The sequence below is a fragment of the Aotus nancymaae genome, unplaced genomic scaffold (genome assembly GCF_030222135.1).
Source record: "Aotus nancymaae isolate 86718 unplaced genomic scaffold, 86718_ANA_hifiasm-v0.15.2.pri h1tg000028l, whole genome shotgun sequence".
In the NCBI taxonomy this organism is placed as follows: Eukaryota; Metazoa; Chordata; class Mammalia; order Primates; family Aotidae; genus Aotus; species Aotus nancymaae.
Genome location: NW_026988441.1, coordinates 9,636,912 through 9,654,741, shown reverse-complemented (window position 1 = coordinate 9,654,741; position 17,830 = coordinate 9,636,912). Strand labels below are relative to the sequence as shown.

Below are 17,830 nucleotides of genomic sequence, written 5' to 3'. Positions count from 1 at the left end.
TAAAGATATATAAAAACAATGAGTATATTCTCCCCTTTTGAAACAAAGTCCTTTGGAGATATTAATATATAAGCAAGTAGATACAGGCGGAAATACATAGATACACTTTTTGCTTTTGTAGACAAGTGAGAACGCATTGTTGACCCGTCACGTGTCTTGCCTTTCCCACCTGACGGTCTATCGTGAAGGTCATTCTGTATTGGTGCATACACTGCTTCCTTATTCTTTTGTATAGCTGTGTAATTTTTCATTGTGGAAATACTTACGTAGTCATTCCGCTCCTAAGGGGCATTTAGGCTGTTCCCAGTCTAATGGTACAGGCCGGACACGGTGGCAGACACCTGTAATTCCAGTTACTTGGGAGGCTGAGGCAGGAGAATCGCTTGAGCCTGGGAGGCAGAGGTTGCAGTGAGCAGAGATTGTGCCACCGCACTCCAGTCTGGGTGACAGAGCCAAGCTGCATCTCAAAAAAAAAAAAAAAAGGTGCAATGAATGGCCTGTATGTGCATGAATGTCATTGATTCGGAGTTTCTGGGTGAGTATAGGTACGTCGGTAATTTTGACAGATATTGTCAGAATGGCCCACACAGAGATTGCAGCCCACGTGAGGAATTCTCATGTTCCAACGATCCCCCAGAGTCAGTTCTGGGTGGTGATGCCAGCTCTAACTGGTGTCCCCTCCCCCAGGTGGCCCATCCCCTGCACCCCTGCACCCCAAACGCAGCCCGACGAGCACAGGGGAGGCGGAGCTGAAGGAGGAGCGGCTGCCAGGCCGGAAGGCGAGCTGCAGTGCCGCAGGGAGCGGGAGTCGAGGACTGCCCCCCTCCAGCCCCATGGTCAGCAGCGCCCACAACCCCAACAAGGCAGAGATCCCAGAGCGGCGGAAGGACAGCACGAGCACCCCCGTGAGTGACCAGGGCTGGGGGACAGGGCTGGGGGCGCCGCCACCTGTGGCCAGCCTGCCAACACCACCAGGGGCACATTCCTCAGGCCCTGCCTTCATCTGGTTCCCCAGACGGAACTCCTTCTTACCGACTCCTTATACCCGTTCATTCATTCAGCAAACATCTGTGGAGTGCCTCTGCTTGAGCTCAGTTTATAAATTAGTGTTCTGTCTGGGCTTGGTGGTTCACGCCTGTAATCCCCGCACTTTGGGAGGCTGAGGCGGGCAGATCACTTGAGGTCAGGAGTTCGGGACGAGCCAGGCCAACATGGTGAAACCCTGTCTCTACTAAAAATACAAAAATTAGCTGGGCATGGTGGCAGGTGCCTGTAATCCCAGCTACCCATAAGGCTGACACAGGAGAATTCCTTGGAACCTGGGAAACAGAGTTTGCAGTGAGCCAAGACCGCACCATTGCACTCCAGCGTGGGCAACAGGGCGAGACTCTGTCTTTAAAAAAAAAAAAATAGTGTTCTATGTCAAGTGCAAAAGGTACTCTTGGCAGAAAGAATTTAATACAGGAAATTAAGTGCTTTTAAAAGTGGGGGAAGGGTGGGGTGCAGTGGCTCATGCTTGTAATTCTGGCACTTTGGGAGGCTGAGGCAGGAGGATCACTTGAGGCCGGGAGTTTAAGACCAGCCTGGGCAGCATAGTAAGACCACATCTGTACTGAAAATCAAAAAAATTAGCCAGGCGTTGTGGTGCATGCCTGTGTTCCCAGCTACTTGAAAGACTGAGGTGGGAGAATCACTTGATCCTGGGAGGCTGAGGCTACAGGGAGCTGTGATCCCGCCGCTGCACTCTAGCCTGGATGACAGAGCAAAACCCTGTACAATGAGTCAATAAATAAAATAATAATAGTGATTTTAAAAATCAGGCCGGGCATGGTGGCTCATGCCTGTAATCCCAGCACTTTGGGAGGCCGAGGTGGGTGGATCACGAGATCAGGAGATCGAGACCATCCTGGCCAACATGGTGAAACCCTGTCTCTCCTAAAAAATATAAAAATTAGCTGGGCATGGTGGCGCACACCTGTAATCCCAGCTACTCTGGAGGCTGAGGCAGGAGAATTGCTTGGACCTGGGAGGCAGAGGTTGCAGAGAGCCGAGATCGCACCACTGCACTGCAGCCTGGTGCCTGGCAACAGAGCAACACTCTGTCTCAAAAAAAAAAAAAAAGATACAAAAATTAGCTGGGCATTGTGGTGCATGCCCTGTAGTCTCGGTTACTCGGGAGGCTGAGGCAGGAAAGTTGCTTGAACCCGGGAGATGGAGGTTGCAGTGAGCTGAGATCACACCACTACACTCCAGCCTGGTGACAGAGTGAGACTCCATCTCAAAAAAAAAAAAAACATAGGTCACCACCCACACAGGCACAAATACTTACCTTATTTTTAGCGTAAGATTTTGCTCCTTGGGCCGGGCGCAGTGGCTCACGCCTGTAATCCCAGTACTTTGGGAGGCCGAGGCGGGCGGATCACGAGGTCAAGAGATCGAGACCATCCTGGCCAACATGGTGAAACCCCGTCTCTACTAAAAAAATACAAAAAATTAGCTGGGCATGGTGGTGCATGCCTGTAGTCCCAGCTACTCAGGAGGCTGAGGTGGGAGGATCACTTGAGACCAGGAGTTCTGGGCTGTTGTGTGCTATCCCGATCGGGTGTCCGCACTGTTTGGCATCAATATGGTGACCTCCTGGGAGCGGGGGACCACCAGGTTGCCTAAGAAGGGGTGAACTGGCCCAGGTCGGAAACAGAGCAGGTAAAAACTCCTGTGCTGATCAGTAGTGGGATTGCACCTGTAAATAGCCACTGCATTCCAGCCTGGGCAACATAGTGAGACCCTGTCTCTTAAAAAAAAAAAAAAAAAACCAAAAAAAACACCCGAGGCAAACCAAGGTCTTAGTGCATGGCCTTTTGCAGGGTAGGGCGTTTCTGTGGAGGTCCTGACCATCAGGAGGCACCCAGCCATGGTGGCTGGTGGTGTCTAGCTGTTACCAGCGTTTACCAGCCTTGACTGGCTTTGACCGATTGTGACTGGCCTTCACTGGCAATTCCTGGCCAGCGCCCCACTGAAGCTTTGACCACCAGCATCCGGCTGTTACCAGAGGCAGCCAGCTGTGGCCAGCTTTGACCAGCCTTTACTGGCAGTGTCCAATCATGACCACTAGTAACCAGCAGCAACTGGTTGTGACCGGCTTTGATCATCCTTGACTGGCCATGACCACCCTTGGCCAATGGTATCTGGCCGTAGCCAGTGGTGTGTGGACGTTACCACTTAGGAACAGCTTTAACTGTCCCTGAGTGTTGGTGTGTGGCCATGACCAGCCTTAATTGGTTGTGACAGGCTTTTTATTTTTATTTTTTATTTTTTTTGAGACAGAGTCTTGCTCTGTCATCAGACGCCAGGCTGGAGTGCAGTGGTGCGATCTCGGCTCACTGCAACCTCCGCCTCCCGGGTTCAAGCAATTCTCCTGCCTCAGCCTCCCGAGTAGCTGGGATTATAGGCACGCACCACCACGCCCAGCTAATTTTTGTACTTTTTTAGTAGAGACGGGGTTTCACCATGTTGGCCAGGATGGTCTTGATCTCTTGACCTTGTGATCCACCCGCCTCGGCCTCCCAAAGTGCTGGGATTACAGGCATGAGCCACCACGCCCAGACTTGTGACAGGCTTCAACCAGCAGTGTCTGGCCATGACCATTGGTGGCCAGCAGTGATGGGAGGTGACTTGCTGTGTTTGGCTTTGATCAGCTGCAGCAGTGCTGCCACCTGGCACCCAGGTTCAGGGCTCTGGCCTCCAGGGCTGTGAAGAGCCTGGGGCAGTACAGGGAGGGGGGGAATGTTGTGAGGGAGCCCGTGGACATGGGCCAGGAGAGTGTACGCCCAAGGACAGCTCAGTGGCCACCCTTCACCAGAAGGGCCTTGGGGAAACAGGTCTTGAGGGCATCAACTCAACTTGAGGCAGGTGGCACAGGAGGGAGGCAGGGATGCTTGTGTGTCCTGAGTATTGGGGAATGAGTACAATTCATGCCTCTTGGCTCCTCCCCAGCCCTGGGACCTGGAGCTCCACAAGGCTGCCTCTGAAGCTCACGTGGTTACTTAGTGATCCACAGCCCAGAGAGTGGGTGGGAGTGGCAGGGCCAGAGAAGGAGAGAATGAGGTGGGAGTGTGGGTAAAGACAAAAGAAAACAGCCGGGCATGGTGGCTCACGCCTGTAATCCTAGCACTTTCGGAGGCCAAGGCGAGTGGATCACGAGGTCAAGAGATCGAGACCATCCTGGTCAACATGGTGAAACCCCGTCTCTACTAAAAATACAAAAAATTAGCTGGGCATGGTGGCGCGTGCCTGTAATCCCAGCTACTCAGGAGGCTGAGGCAGGAGAATTGCCTGAACCCGGGAGGCAGAGGTTGCGGTGAGCCGAGATATCGCGCCATTGCACTCCAGCCTGGGTAACAAGAGCGAAACTCCGTCTCAAAAAAAAAAAAAAAAGAGGAGGAGAAGGGTGGAGGCAGTTTGAGAAAGTGGCCAGGACTCTGAAGCCATGTAGAGTTTGAATTACATTAATGAGCTGTGTGACCTTGGGCAAGCAAGTTCACCTTTCTGAGCTTCAGTATTTCACTCTGTGAAATGGGCTCATTAAAGAACCTGGGTCATTGTGAGGATCTTACAAGCTCTCACACATGAAGTATTTCACATACTGTCACAGTCAGCACTTAGTGAATGAGAGCTATTGTTATTGCTAAACAAAACCCACACCTTAAGAAGCTGGAAAAGGAAGAGCAAATTAAAAAGAAAGTAGAAGGGACTGGAAGTGGTGGCTCACGCCTGTCATCCCAGCACTTCAGGAGGTTGAGGCAGGAGGATTGCTTGAGCTCAGGAGTTCAAGACTAGCCTGGGCAACATAGACCCTGTCTCTGCCAAAAATTAAAAATCAGCTAAGTGTTGTGGCACATGCCTGAGGTTTTAGCTACTTGGGAGGCTGAGGTGGGAGGATCCCCTTGTGGCCAGGAGGTTGAGGCTGCAGGGAGCCATGATCACACCACTGCACTCCAGCCTAGGCATCAGAACAAGACGCCATCTCAAAAAAAAAAAGTAGAAGAGAAGAAGGAATCAGTGAAGGAGAAGCAAATTGACAAAACCTAAAATTGGTTCTTTGAAAAGATTAATAAAATCAGCCTGGGCGCAGTGGCTTGCGCCTGTAATCCCAGCACTTTGGGAGACCAAGGTGGGTGGATCACATGAGATCAGGAGTTTGAGACCAGCCTGGCCAACATAGTGAAACCCCGTTTCTACTAAAAATACAAAAAATAAGCTGGATGTGGTGGTGCACACCTGTAATCGCAGCTACTGGGGAGGCTGAGACAGGAGAATCACTTGAACCTGAGAGGCAGAGGTTGCAGTGAGCCGAGATTGCGCCATTGCACTCCAACCTGGGCAACAAGAGCAAAACTCCGTCTCAAAAAAAAAAAAAAAAAAGAATGAAAAGATTAATAACATCAAATGGACCCCTGGTAAAATCAGTTAAGGAAAAAAGACAGCAGACATGAATCACCAGTCTCCAAAATGAAAAGGGGAACTTTGTTCTAACATTAAAAGATAGTAAGATGATATTAGGAACTACTTTATGCCAATAAATTTAACAGCTTAGATGAAACGGACACGTTAAATACACAGTGTATCAAAACTGACACAAGAAGAAATAGAAAACCTGAACAGTCTTATATTCTTATTAAAGAAATTGAATTCATCACTGAAAACCTTCCCCATAAAGAAGATTTCTGGCTCAGATGGCTCTCACCAGTGGAAATCTTCCAGACACTTAAAGAAGAAATAATACTAACCTTAGACAAACTTCCAGAGAATAGAAAAAGAGGGATCTCTTCCTAACATGTTTATGAGGCAGCATAATCCTGATATTCCCTGTGTTCCCAGAGTTCACAGCCCAGTATGGGGCGGGGGCATATATGAGAACAGACATTGACAGTGCAGTGATTGAAGCTGTAGTGGGGAGCCCAGGGGGCTGTGGGAGCCCAAAGGAGGCACGTGACTCAGCCTGGGGCCGGGGGTGGTGGTAGATTATGAACTGACACCTGAAAGATATGTAGGAGTGAGTCAGGGGAAGAGGTAGGAGGAATGTTCTAACAGGTGAGACAGCCAGTGCAAAGGCTGGGCACAGTGACAGAATGTGGCATGAATAAGCACACTAGCAAACGTTTAGTGTGACTGGGCTGGACCTCAAGAAGGCAGGCATTGCTGGGAGAAGAGTGGTGAATGAAGATGCCCCCTGGAAACCTTCCCTGCCTCATTTTCCCTCAGTGTCCCCCTCTTCTCTGAGCTCCAGGGGTCTCCCTTGGCTCAGCCTAGGTGGCTGAGATCACTCATGAACCTTTCACATCTTTGGGACCTTTCAACTATCTCCTACTCACCCTCGGTTCCCACCTGGGCCCTTGACTCATTCACCACTGGGGTGGGCAGAGAGGGAAGGAGGAAGGAACTCAGGGGCGTGTCTTCACCCCCTCACTCCCTTCCCGGCCGTGTCTCCTGCAGAACAACCTCCCTCCCAGCATGATGACCCGCAGAAACACCTACGTTTGCACAGAACGCCCGGGGGCTGAGCGCCCGTCACTGTTGCCAAATGGGAAAGAAAACAGGTACGGAGGGGGCAGCACCGGGGTAGGGGGTGGGAAGTAGGGCGTAGGTGAGCAGGACCTCCCTTGATCTGAGATGGTAAGCTTTGGAGGCTGGTGCCATGGGACCAGAGAGTGAGTGTATCTGCCCTGCCCTTGGCAGAATCGGCCCAAGTACCCCCCTGAAAGTCCTCCCCACTTAATTAATTAGTTGTCAGCACAAGGAAAGCAGTCGGCCCTGTTCTCTGCCTATGAGCCTTGGGAACCTGAATGATCCATTTTTAGAACTCAAGAGAAGCCCCAGAATGTCACAGCTTCAGCAGTATCTGGTTGGCTGGTTTTACAGCTTGTTGGCCTGCGTCTGTGAGGTCTCTTCCAGCTGGCAAGGGAAGGAAACCAGACTGGTTGGAGCAGAGGCAGGGAAGGGATTAGTTCACATCACAGGTCAAGGCCAGCCAGAGTAGGGCTGGCTCCAGGACAAGGACACTGCCGCCCACCAGGACTGTAGGGCAGGGTGATGGCTGACACTGGGGCACACTCTGGGATGCACCTGATTAGGGGCTGCCCTTGTTCCCCTTGGGTGTGGGCAGGGGAATGGGGTAGTTAACAATCACGATTCTGTGAATACTCACTTCTGAGTTCGAATCTTACCTCTGTGCTCACACTGCTAACAGAATGACTTTGGGCAAATCTCTGAGCCTCTGTTTTCGCTTCCATAAAATGGGCTTGATGCTGGCCAGGCATGGTGGCTCACGCCTGTAATCCCAGCACTTTGGGTGGCCGAGGCAGATCACCTGAGGTCAGGCGTTAGAGACCAGCCTGGCCAACAAGGTGAAACCCCGTTTCTACTAAAAATACAAAAATTAGCCAGGAGTGTTGTCGTGCACCTGTAATCCCAACTACTTGGAAGGCTGAATGAGGCAGGAGAATTGCTTGAACCTGGGAGCCAGAGGTTGCGGTGAGCTGAGATTGCACCACTGCACTCCAGCCTCGGCGACACAGTGAGACTCCGACTCAAAAAAAAAAAAAAAGTTCACTTCCAGGCCCCATTATAGGAATCCAGTAGAGATCAGGTGTGTCCTGAACCTGGCACTGGGTCTGATGTGCTCAGGAGGCCTTCACTCAGTGACTGAGAGTGCTTTTTTTTGGGTAGTTATCAAATAAAAATAATAGTGAACATTCATGAAGCAGCAGCCACCTGCCAGGCTTCTACGTATATTGCCTGGCTCAGTGCCCCTAACAAGTCTGTGAGGTAGAGCCTAGTATCTCCATTTTTTACAGCTGAGGACATGAGGCACAGAGAGGTTAAGTAACTTGTCCAAGGCCACACAGCTGGTAAGTCAAGAAGCAGATTCCAGACTGACTCCAGAATCTATTTTTAATCACCATAATACATGGCCTTCCAGTTCTGCTCAAGAGACAGTGGAACAGTTAAATTACAGACTCAGACCAAAAAAAAAAAGTAAAAGGTTTTAAAAACACAAAAGCAAAACTTATAAACTCAGCGGCTATAATAAAAGAGATCCCAGGGTAGAGTAAATAAGTGTGAGGTTTAGTCTGGATGGCCCTCCCAGGACCCAAGTAAGTTCTTCCAGCCTCAACATGGGACTCGAGCTCTGGGACTGAGACCATTGCACCAGCTGCCATCATTTCCCCATCAGCAAGAAGTGGGGAAAGAATAGAGGACAAGCAGCAACTCTTTTTTAAAGATGTGGCCCACCTGCAATCCTGGCACTTTGGGAGGCCAAGGCAGGTGGATCACAAGGTCAGGAGTTTGAGACCAGCCTGACCAACATGGAGAAACCCCATCTCTATTAAAAATGCAAAAATTAGCCAGGTGCAGTGGAGGCGGGACCCATAGGTGGTATGGAGCACTTCTGCTTATATCCCTTTGGCCAGAATGTGGTCATATGACCATCCCTAGCTGCAAGGGAGTCTGGGAAATGTAGTCTCTGGCAGGGTGGCCATGCGGAGTGCTCTAGGGGTTTGGTGCCAAGAGCAAAACAGGGAGGATGGATTCTAGGGATTAAGTAGCAGCCTCGCCAGGCGTGATGGCTCATGCCTGTAATCCCAGCACTTTGGGAGGCTGAGGCTGGCAGATCACAAAGTCAGGAGATCTAGACCATCCTGGCTAACACAGTGAAACCCCATCTCTACTGAAAAAAAAAAAAAGATTAGCCAGGCATGGTGGCACATGCCTGTAGTCCCAGCTACTCGGGAGGCTGAGGCAGGAGAATCGCTTGAACTCAGGAGGCGGAGGTCGCAGTGAGCCGAGATCGCACCATTGCACTCCAGCCTGGGAGACAAAGTGAGACTCCGTCTCAAAAAAAAAACAAAACAAAAAAAGTAGCGGCCTCTGCCACAGTCAGGATTCTTCTCTGAGATCCAGGCTGGCCTGGATTCCCTGGGAGAATAGAAATTGGAGGTCTGGCCTGAGTGCAGTGGCTCACACCTGGAATCCCAAGTTTGGGAGGCCAAGGTGGGTGGATCACCTGAGGTCAGGAGTGTGAGACCAGCCTGGCCAACATGGTGAAACCCCATTTCTACTAAAAATAGAAAAATTAGCCCGGCATGGTAGTGCATGCCTATAGTCCCAGCTACTCAGAAGACTGAGGCAGGAGAATCCCCTGAACCCAGGAGGCAAAGGTTGCAGTGAGCCAAGATCGCCCCATGGCAGTTCAGCCTAGACAGAGTGAGACTTCCGTCTCAAAAAAAAAATTAGCCAGGCACAGTGGCTCACACTTGTAATCCCAGCTACTCAGGAGGCTGAAACAAGAAAATTGAACTGGAAAGACGGAGGTCTGGTCCCTATTGCTGACTGGGAGAGTCCAAGGGGCTGGAGGAGGGTCCTGGGACAGTGGGACTCCCACTGTCTAAATTATCATAGTGAATACAGGTATCTGTGGCCTTTACAGCTATCCCTTTCCCGATTTTAGATAATGGGAGTTCAGATAGCTAAGTGTTTTGGTTCCTGAAGTTTCAATGACAAATAGCAAGGAAGTCCCCCAAATATTTCTGTGAATCTATTCAGTTGCTACATTTGGAGAGAGGAGAGTTGTAATGGGGATGGTTTGGAGGGGGTAGAATTTGAAGGGACAGTTTGAAGGAGGGGTAATAGGAGAGGAGAGTCGTAAAATAATGCTAGGATTGTATAGTACACAGCCTGCACAACTGTACTTGGCAGCCCTGTCTCTGAGTTCCTTGCTGGTTGCAGTCCCTGGTCTCAGGACAGGAATGTGAAGAATCAGAGGGACTAGGGCCCTGGCCTGCCTCAGGCCCCCACCCTGACTTGTCTCTCTACCCACAGCTCAGGCACCCCACGGGTGCCCCCTGCCTCCCCCTCCAGTCACAGCCTGGCACCCCCATCAGGGGAGCGGAGCCGCCTGGCACGCGGCTCCACCATCCGCAGCACCTTCCACGGTGGCCAGGTCCGGGACCGGCGGGCAGGGGGTGGGAGTGGTGGGGGTGTGCAGAATGGGCCCCCTGCCTCTCCCACGCTGGCCCACGAGGCTGCACCCCTGCCTGCCGGGCGGCCCCGCCCCACCACCAACCTCTTCACCAAGCTGACCTCCAAACTGACCCGAAGGTGAGCTCCGCGGGGATGGCAGGGGCGGAGCAGGGCCAGGGGCTGATGGGACCTAACCTGTCTTCTACTCTGCTCTGTCTCCTGTGCCCCAACATTTTCTCCTCCTCTTCCTCCTTTCCTCCTACCCTGTCGCCCCTCGCCTCCCTCCTCACACTGCAGGGTTACCCTCGATCCCTCTAAACGGCAGAACTCTAACCGCTGTGTTTCGGGCGCCTCTCTGCCCCAGGGATCCAAGATCAGTAAGTCCCGTCCATGCCCTGCTCTTGCTGGCTCTTCCTTCCTGTCTGCATGTCTGACCCGTGTGTGCGGGCATTGGGGAGGGGGCTCTGTGGATGTGAGCAGGGTACAGGGTCTGTATGTGGGGTCTGGTTGTTTATTTACTCACAGAAGCACAGCTTCTAAAGCCAGACTCAGGGGTTCAAATGGCAGCTCTGCCAAGTGTCCTTAAGCCAGTCACTCTAGGTCTCTGGGCCTCGCTTTCCTCTTCTGTAAAATGGGTGTAGTAATAACAGTACCTGCCTCCTAGGGTTATTGTGAGGACTAAATGAGGTGATGTATGAACTGAGCTTAGAACATTGCTTTGGAAAGTGCTTTACCTGTGTATAAATAATTGGCTATTTTTATTAATTGCTGTTATTCATTGGGCCCCTAGTGTGTGCCTGGCACTGCCCTAGTCCTGTGGTAGAAGGTGAACAAAATGTACAAAACTCCTGCCCTGGCAGAGCCAGCATTCTACTAAGGGATCCAGATAAGAAGTAAATAAGTAAAATACACTTATTACATAGACTGCTAGGTGCTGCGAAGTACTAAGAAGAAAAATAGAATAGGAGCCACATTTGGTGGCTCATGCCTGTAATCACAGCCCTTTGGGAGGCTGAGGCAAGTGGATCGCTTGAGCCCATGAGTACAAGACTAGCCTGGACAACATAGCAAGACCCTATCTCTACAAAAAAGTAAATAAATTGGCCGGGCATGGTGGCTGCACCTATAGTCCCATGGACTTGGGAGGCTGAGGCAGGAGGATCACTTGAGCCCAGGAAGTCGAGGCTGCTGTGAGCTGTGATCGCACCACTCCAGCCTTGGCAACAGAGGGAGACCCTGTCTCTAAAACAAACAAAAAACGTAGAACAGGGAGGGGGATAAGGGGTGTGGGGAAGGGAAGGGTGCAGCATTAAATGGGCAGGCCTCTGGGTGAGGTGGCTCTGGCCAGGAATCCCAGCACTTTGGGAAGCCCAAGTGGGCAGATCGCTTGAGTCTAGGAGTTTGAGACCAGCCTGGGCAATATGGCAAAGCCCCATCTCTACAAAAAATACAAAGAAAAAAAAATTAGCCGGATATGGTGGCATGCGCCTGTAGTCCCAGCTACTTCAGGGGCCAAGGCAGGAGGATTGCTTGAGCCCAGGAGGTTGAGGCTGCAGTGAGCTGAGATCACACCACTCCTGCATGACAGAGTGAGACTCTGTCTCAAGAAAAGGAAACAAAAGGGCAGGTCTCACGAAGGAGGTGTTGAGCAAAGCATGAATGTGTATGTGAGTGTGTGTGTGCGTGCGTGAGTGTGCGTCTCTCTCTGACCGCTTCTCTGTATAAGGGTGTGTCTCTGCCCACTCCTCTCTTTCACCTTCCACGTTCTTCGGTATCTTTCCTGTGACCTGCACTTGCCATTGCAGAATGAGCTCCCTTCTGGGGATGGACAGGGAGATGAAACCCTGACTCCTGAAGCTGAGGCAGGGGCTGCTCAGAGCCCCAGAGGCAGTGGGTTGGGGGAGGTGGGTTTCCTACATCCAGATTAGACACTCTGTCCGCCTCCCCTCCCCTAGGGTCGCAGACGAACCTGAGAGAATCGGGGGACCTGAGGTCACAAGGTGAGTGCTTGAGCCTACCCCTGACTGCCACAGCAGCCCTTCCCTTCTCCTGCCTCGGCACCTCCCGACACTTACCCCAGGGCATTAGATGGGGCCCCAGTCTCATCCTACAAGGCCAACTTCCCGAAACTGTCTTTGGCCCCTGCCTTCTCTGCCAGCTCCTCTCACTCCCACCACCTTCCCTTGACCATCTTAAACTTCAGCCTCATCCCATCTACAGCTCAGCTCTTCCGGTCAATGCCCTCACCTCCTTTTGCCTCTCATCCGATCATGGCAGAATGACTGCTGGCAGCTCTGGGCCAGCAGGAGTCAAACATTATCTGTACAGACCCAGACCATGAAGATTTTAGGCTTTGAGGGCCAGGCACCCTCTGTCACACCTGTTCAGTTGTCCCATTGTAGTGCAAAAGCAGCCATATTCAACTCAAATGAGTATGACTGTGTTCCAATAAAACTTTATTTACAAAAACGCACAGCACTAGAGTTTGCCAAGCCCTGGCTTAGTCTTGAGTTCCCGGTTTAGAGACCCAGGTGGAAACCCCAGCCTTCCCAGCAGCTGCAACAAACTGCCAGGGCTGACTCTCATTGGCTGGGACTAGGTCACATGCTCATTTCTAAACCAATGCCTGCAGCCAGAGAGGAGAAGTACTCTGATTGGTCAGACTTGGTCCTGTATTCACCCTTGACCCAAGCACAGTAGCCATGGGGTAGAATGGTCTTATTGGCAGAATTGAGTCATGTGCTCACCCAATCTGAGGGGCAGCCTCACTGGAACAAGGGAGACCAGCTCTGGGTTGCTCATGTAGAGCTGCACTCTCCTACTTCAGGCAAGACGTTTCTTTGTTGTGCAGGGCCCTCTGGCACATTGGAGAACGTTTCTCATCCTTGACCTGCCCCATCCTCAACCTAATCAATGCCAGCAGTGCTCCCATCCTAAGATGTGACAATCAAAAAGCCCAGAGAGGCCAGGCACAGTGGCTCATGCCTGTAATTCCAACAACTCAGGAGGCCAAGGCAGGAGGATCACTTGAACTCAGGAGGTGGAGGCTGCAGTGAGCCGTGATTGCACCATTGCACTCCTGCCTGGGGGACACAGCAAGACCTTGTCTCAAAAAAAATTTTAAAGTGGCCTGGCGGTGTGGCTCATGACTGTAACCCCAGCACTTTGGGAGGGCCAAGGCAAGCAGATCACTTGAGGTCAGGAGTTCAAGACCAGCCTGGCCAACATGGTGAAGCCCCATCTCTACTAAAAATACACAAATTAGTTGGGCATGGTGCCTATACTCCCAGCTGCTTAGGAGGCCGAGGCAGGAGAATTGCTTGAACCTGGGAGGCAGAGGTTGCAGTGAGCCGAGGTTGTGCCATTGCACTTCAGACTGGGAGACAAGAACAAAACTGTCTCAAAAAAAAAAACAAAAAAACAATACCCGGCACAGTGGCTCACGCCTGTAATCCTGGCACTTTGGGAGGCCGAGGCGGGTGAATCACCTGAGGTAGAAGTTCAAGACCAACCTGATCAACATGGTAAAACCCTGTCTCTACTAAAAATACAAAAGAAAAATTATCTGTGTGTGGTGTGGTAGCGTGCACCTGTAATCCCAGCTACTCAGGAGGCTGAGGCAGTAAGATCGCTTGAGTCCAGGAGGTCAGGACCAGCCTGGACAGCATGATGAAACCCTGTCTCTACAAAAAACAAACAAAACAAAAAACTAGCAACTCCCTGGGCATGGTGGCATGTGCTTGTAGTCCCAGCTACTAAGGAGGCTGAGGCAGGAGGGTCGCTCAAGACCAGGAGTTCAACGCTGCAGTGAGCTGTGAGCCAGCTTAGTGACAGGGTGAGATCCTGTCTCAAAACAAGAAATTTCTGCCAGGCACGATGGCTCATGCCTGTAATCCCAGCACTTTGGGAGGCCGAGGTGGGTGGATCACGAGGTCAGTAGATCGAGACCATCCTGGCCAACATGGTGAAACCCCGTCTCTACTAAAAATACAAAAAACTACCTGGGTGTGGTGGCGCACACCTGGAATCCCAGCTACTCGTAGGGACTGAGGCAGGAGAATTGCTTGAACCCAGGAGGCAGAGGTTGCAGTGAGCTGAGATCACGCCACTGCACTCCAGCCTGGGCTTCAGAGTGAGAATTTGTCTAAAAAAAAAATTCTCATTCAAACCATGTGGCCAAGCCTCTGTGCGGTCATTCAGGTCCACAGGTTCTTCCAACCCCATCCCCTGGAGCCCTCATGTCATCTTCACAGTTGAGGCTGGTCTGTGCCACTGCTAAGTCCAGCTCCTGGGGGACGTGGGACAGGAGAGGCTGGCGCGTGCGGGGTCTTTGAGGACCGATGTGGATTCTACACCTCACTTCTGCTCCTGTCCCAGAATTTAGAGACAAGGTCACACCCGGCCTCATGGGAGGCTGGAAAGTGTGGTCTCTAGCTGGACAGCTCTGTGTCCAGCTGAAACTGTCAGTGGGGTAAGAGGGGAGGATTTTTTTTTGAGAGGATGGCTAGGAATCTGTCCCCAAGTGGGAAGAATTGTCCCTTGAGCCCTGCACCCGCGTTCCTCTTCGCTCCCTTCTCTGACCCCTGATATCTTCTCGCCTTAGTTGCCATCTACCTTGGGATCAAACGGAAACCGCCCCCCGGCTGCTCCGATTCCCCTGGAGTGTGAAGCTGACCAGCTCTCGCCCTCCCGAGGCCCTGATGGCAGCTCTGCGCCAGGCCACAGCAGCCGCCCGCTGCCGCTGCCGCCAGCCACAGCCGTTCCTGCTGGCCTGCCTGCACGGGGGTGCGGGCGGGCCCGAGCCCCTGTCCCACTTCGAAGTGGAGGTCTGCCAGCTGCCCCGGCCAGGCTTGCGGGGAGTTCTCTTCCGCCGTGTGGCGGGCACCGCCCTGGCCTTCCGAACCCTCGTCACCCGCATCTCCAACGACCTCGAGCTCTGAGCCACCGTGGCCCCAGGCCCCTTCCTCTTCCTCTCCCTTGTCCCCTACGCTTCTACGAGAGGGGAAGGGGCCAGGGAGGGGATTCTCCCTTTGTCATCACCTCAGTTTCCCTGAATTAGATTTGGGGGCAAAGATTGTCCCCTCTGCTGTTCTCTGGGGCCGCTCAGCACAGAAGGAGGATGGGGGGCTCAGCGGGGGAAGCTGGCACCTTCCTGGAGCCTCCAGCCAGTCCTGTCCCCCCTCACCCTACCAAGGGGGTACCTGAGGAGACTTTGGGGGCAGGGCAGGGGCAGGGAGGGCAACTGAGGAAACCTTTTATTCCTCCCAACAGCTCAAAATTAGGCCTTGGGCAGGGGCAGGGAGAGCTGCTGAGCCTAAAGACTGGAGAATTTGGGGGACTGGGAGTGGAGGGTCAGAGAGGCAGTTTCCTTCCCCTCCCCTCACATCAAACCCCCCACCTTTCCTGCCCCAGGCTGGCGCGGGGCACTTTGTACAAATCCTTGTAAATACCCACTCCCTCCCCTCTGCAAAGGTCTCTTGAGGAGCTGCCGCTGTCACCTACGGTTTTTAAGTTATTACGCCCTGACCCTCCTCCTGTCAGCCCCCTCACCTGCAGCCTGTTGCCCAATAAATTTAGGAGAGTCCCCCCCCCAAGTGCTGACCCTAGGGTTTTCCTTCCCTGCCCTCACTGGCAAGTGAGTTGAAGAAGAGACGTGGGACTCCGGGCAGTGGTTTCTCCTTTCGGAGCCTCTGTTTTCTCATCTGCAGAATGGGAGTGGTGGGGGTGGAAAGGTAAGGATGGTCGTGGAAGAAGGCAGGACAGAACTCAGCCTCATCCCCGAGGCCCCAGTTCCTATATTGGAACTGATATTCATCCACTCAGCATTCCCGGCCGCCATGTTACACTGGACTCTTAAGCCACTTCTTACTCCGGTAGTAAATTTATTCAATAAACAATCATTGACCTGTGCCTACTCCGTGCCAGGCCCAGTGCTGGACACGGAGGCATGAAGCCCTGTCTGTGGGACACATGGGTTCTGACACAGACACTAGACAAACCATTGTCTTGGGAGCCCAGAAGGGAAAGTGGGCGGGATGCGGTCATTGCGGAAGATGTTCTAGAGGAATTAATGCTGGACTGGGGTGTTGAAGGATGAGTAGGAGTTGGCTAGGCATTGAGTATGCTCTGGGCAAAAGCCCAGAAGTGGGAGTGTGTGGTATTATCTTCAGAGAACTGTAGGTAATTTCAGTGTGGCTGCTACGTTGGGCATGGATGCAGAGTTAGCAAGAGAAATGCTGTTTTAGGACCATAACCCGTCTATACTGCTTAAGCAAACGTGTTTGTTGGCTTATGTTACTTAATAATCCAGGGGCACTCGACTTCAGGTGTGGTTTGATCCAGTCATCAGGGCATTGTATCTATTTTTCTCAGTGTAAGTTGAATTCTAGTAGTTTTTATCAAGTAAGTTCTTTCCTGATGGCTCAGATGACCTCAGCAGTTGAAAGTTTCTGTCCCACCAGGTTTCTGCAGCGGAAAGATCTTCATTGTCGGTTTCCCAGCAGAAGTCCCAGGGCAGACTCTCATTGGCCCAGTTGGGCCATGTGATTATCTCCGAACCAATCACTGTGACTCTAGAGTGACCAGACTCAGAGCTGCACTTAGTGGGGGTTTCTCAAAGGAAGGTCACGTGTCTTGAGCAGGAGAAAAGACCTGGGAGCTGGACAGATTTAAGTGGTTCAGAGCTGTGCAGTACAGAAGGGTGGGGCTTACTCACACAGCACCTTTGGGGCCAAAATGAATAAGCTGGACTTTCTCCCGAGGCACTGGGGAGCCATGGAAGTTCAGGGAGCTTCAGGAAGCAGGCTTAGTCAATTCCTGACAGCATCCTCTGTGCTGGGGACACAGTGGTAGTCAAGACAGCCCCAACACTGCCGTCATAGAGCTCACAGTCCAATAGAGGAAGCAGATGCGTCCTCAGGCACTGACTGGGCAGGGCTGGCATAGGGGAGTCCAGAGGCGATGCCTGCCTCAGCCAGGGAGGGCTTCCTGGAGTAGAAGGAGCCAGCTAGACATGGGTAGGAGTGCATTCTAGGCAGAGCAAATGGCACATATAAGGGCCGGGGGAGCAAGAGAAAGGCCAAGTCCTTTAGCAAATGGCATGTGACTTGCTAAGTGTGGAGTCGCTGTGAGAGATGGGGCTAGGGGCGTCAGCAGGGCCTTGAAGGTTATGGACAGGGGCCTGGGCTTTCTTCCAAGGGCATTGGGGAAGCCACGACAAGGCCATGGCCAGGGGAGAGATTTAGGGTGGTTTGTGCTACATGCAGGGTGGAAGGAAGGAAACGTGAGGTCAGAAGAGCAGGAAAGAGGTTGGGGCTGGACAGATGGGGGGAGCAAGGGTAGATCTGAGAGTCACAGGAGGCAAAGTGGGCAGGACGTGGTAACTGACAGGTGTCTGGACTGCGGCTTTGGCTGGCTCAGATGGTCCCCACTGGGGCGTCTGTGGTCTGTGTAACCCCCGGATGTGGAGCTGGGATCTTCAACTGGGGACAGTACAGTAAAGAACATTCCAGCATCTCACAGGTTCTGCATGCCTTGATCTTTGGGGTCTCTTCTAACCTTCCTTTTAGTAATCTCCCTAGGAACTCTTGGGGACATCCCTAGGCCTCAGTTTCCCCGCTGTAAAACAGAGGGCAGATATATTCAACTGTAAGGGCCCTTAACTTCTGTGACTTGAGGTTTGAAAAAGCACCTCTTCTAGATTCCTGAAGGCTCTGTCAGGGCTTCCATTTACTCCTGCCTCACTTTTCCCGCCCCCCCCCCCGCCCCCCACCCCCAAAACCTTTGTTAACGGAGATCTTAACCTGTTTGG

At 52.3% G+C, this 17,830-nt stretch overlaps 1 protein-coding gene across 3 annotated transcripts in view; it reads left to right on the top strand.

Moving 5' to 3' along the window:
• MARK4 (microtubule affinity regulating kinase 4) overlaps positions 1–15,930 on the top strand; it is a 47,208-nt gene extending 31,278 nt beyond the window's left edge. For 2 of the 3 annotated variants that reach the window (XM_021668475.2, XM_064381159.1), the window contains 5 exons: positions 688–905; positions 6,493–6,596; positions 9,880–10,158; positions 11,976–12,020; positions 14,624–15,930. In XM_021668475.2, coding sequence (XP_021524150.1) covers positions 688–905; positions 6,493–6,596; positions 9,880–10,158; positions 11,976–12,020; positions 14,624–14,960 — 983 coding nt within the window. In that variant the 3' untranslated portion in view covers positions 14,961–15,930. Of the gene's footprint in view, positions 1–687; positions 906–6,492; positions 6,597–9,879; positions 10,159–10,317; positions 10,398–11,975; positions 12,021–14,623 lie in introns of all 3 variants that reach the window. The other variant, XM_021668476.2, reaches the window with a different exon arrangement.
• Positions 15,931–17,830: the final 1,900 nt, after the last annotated feature.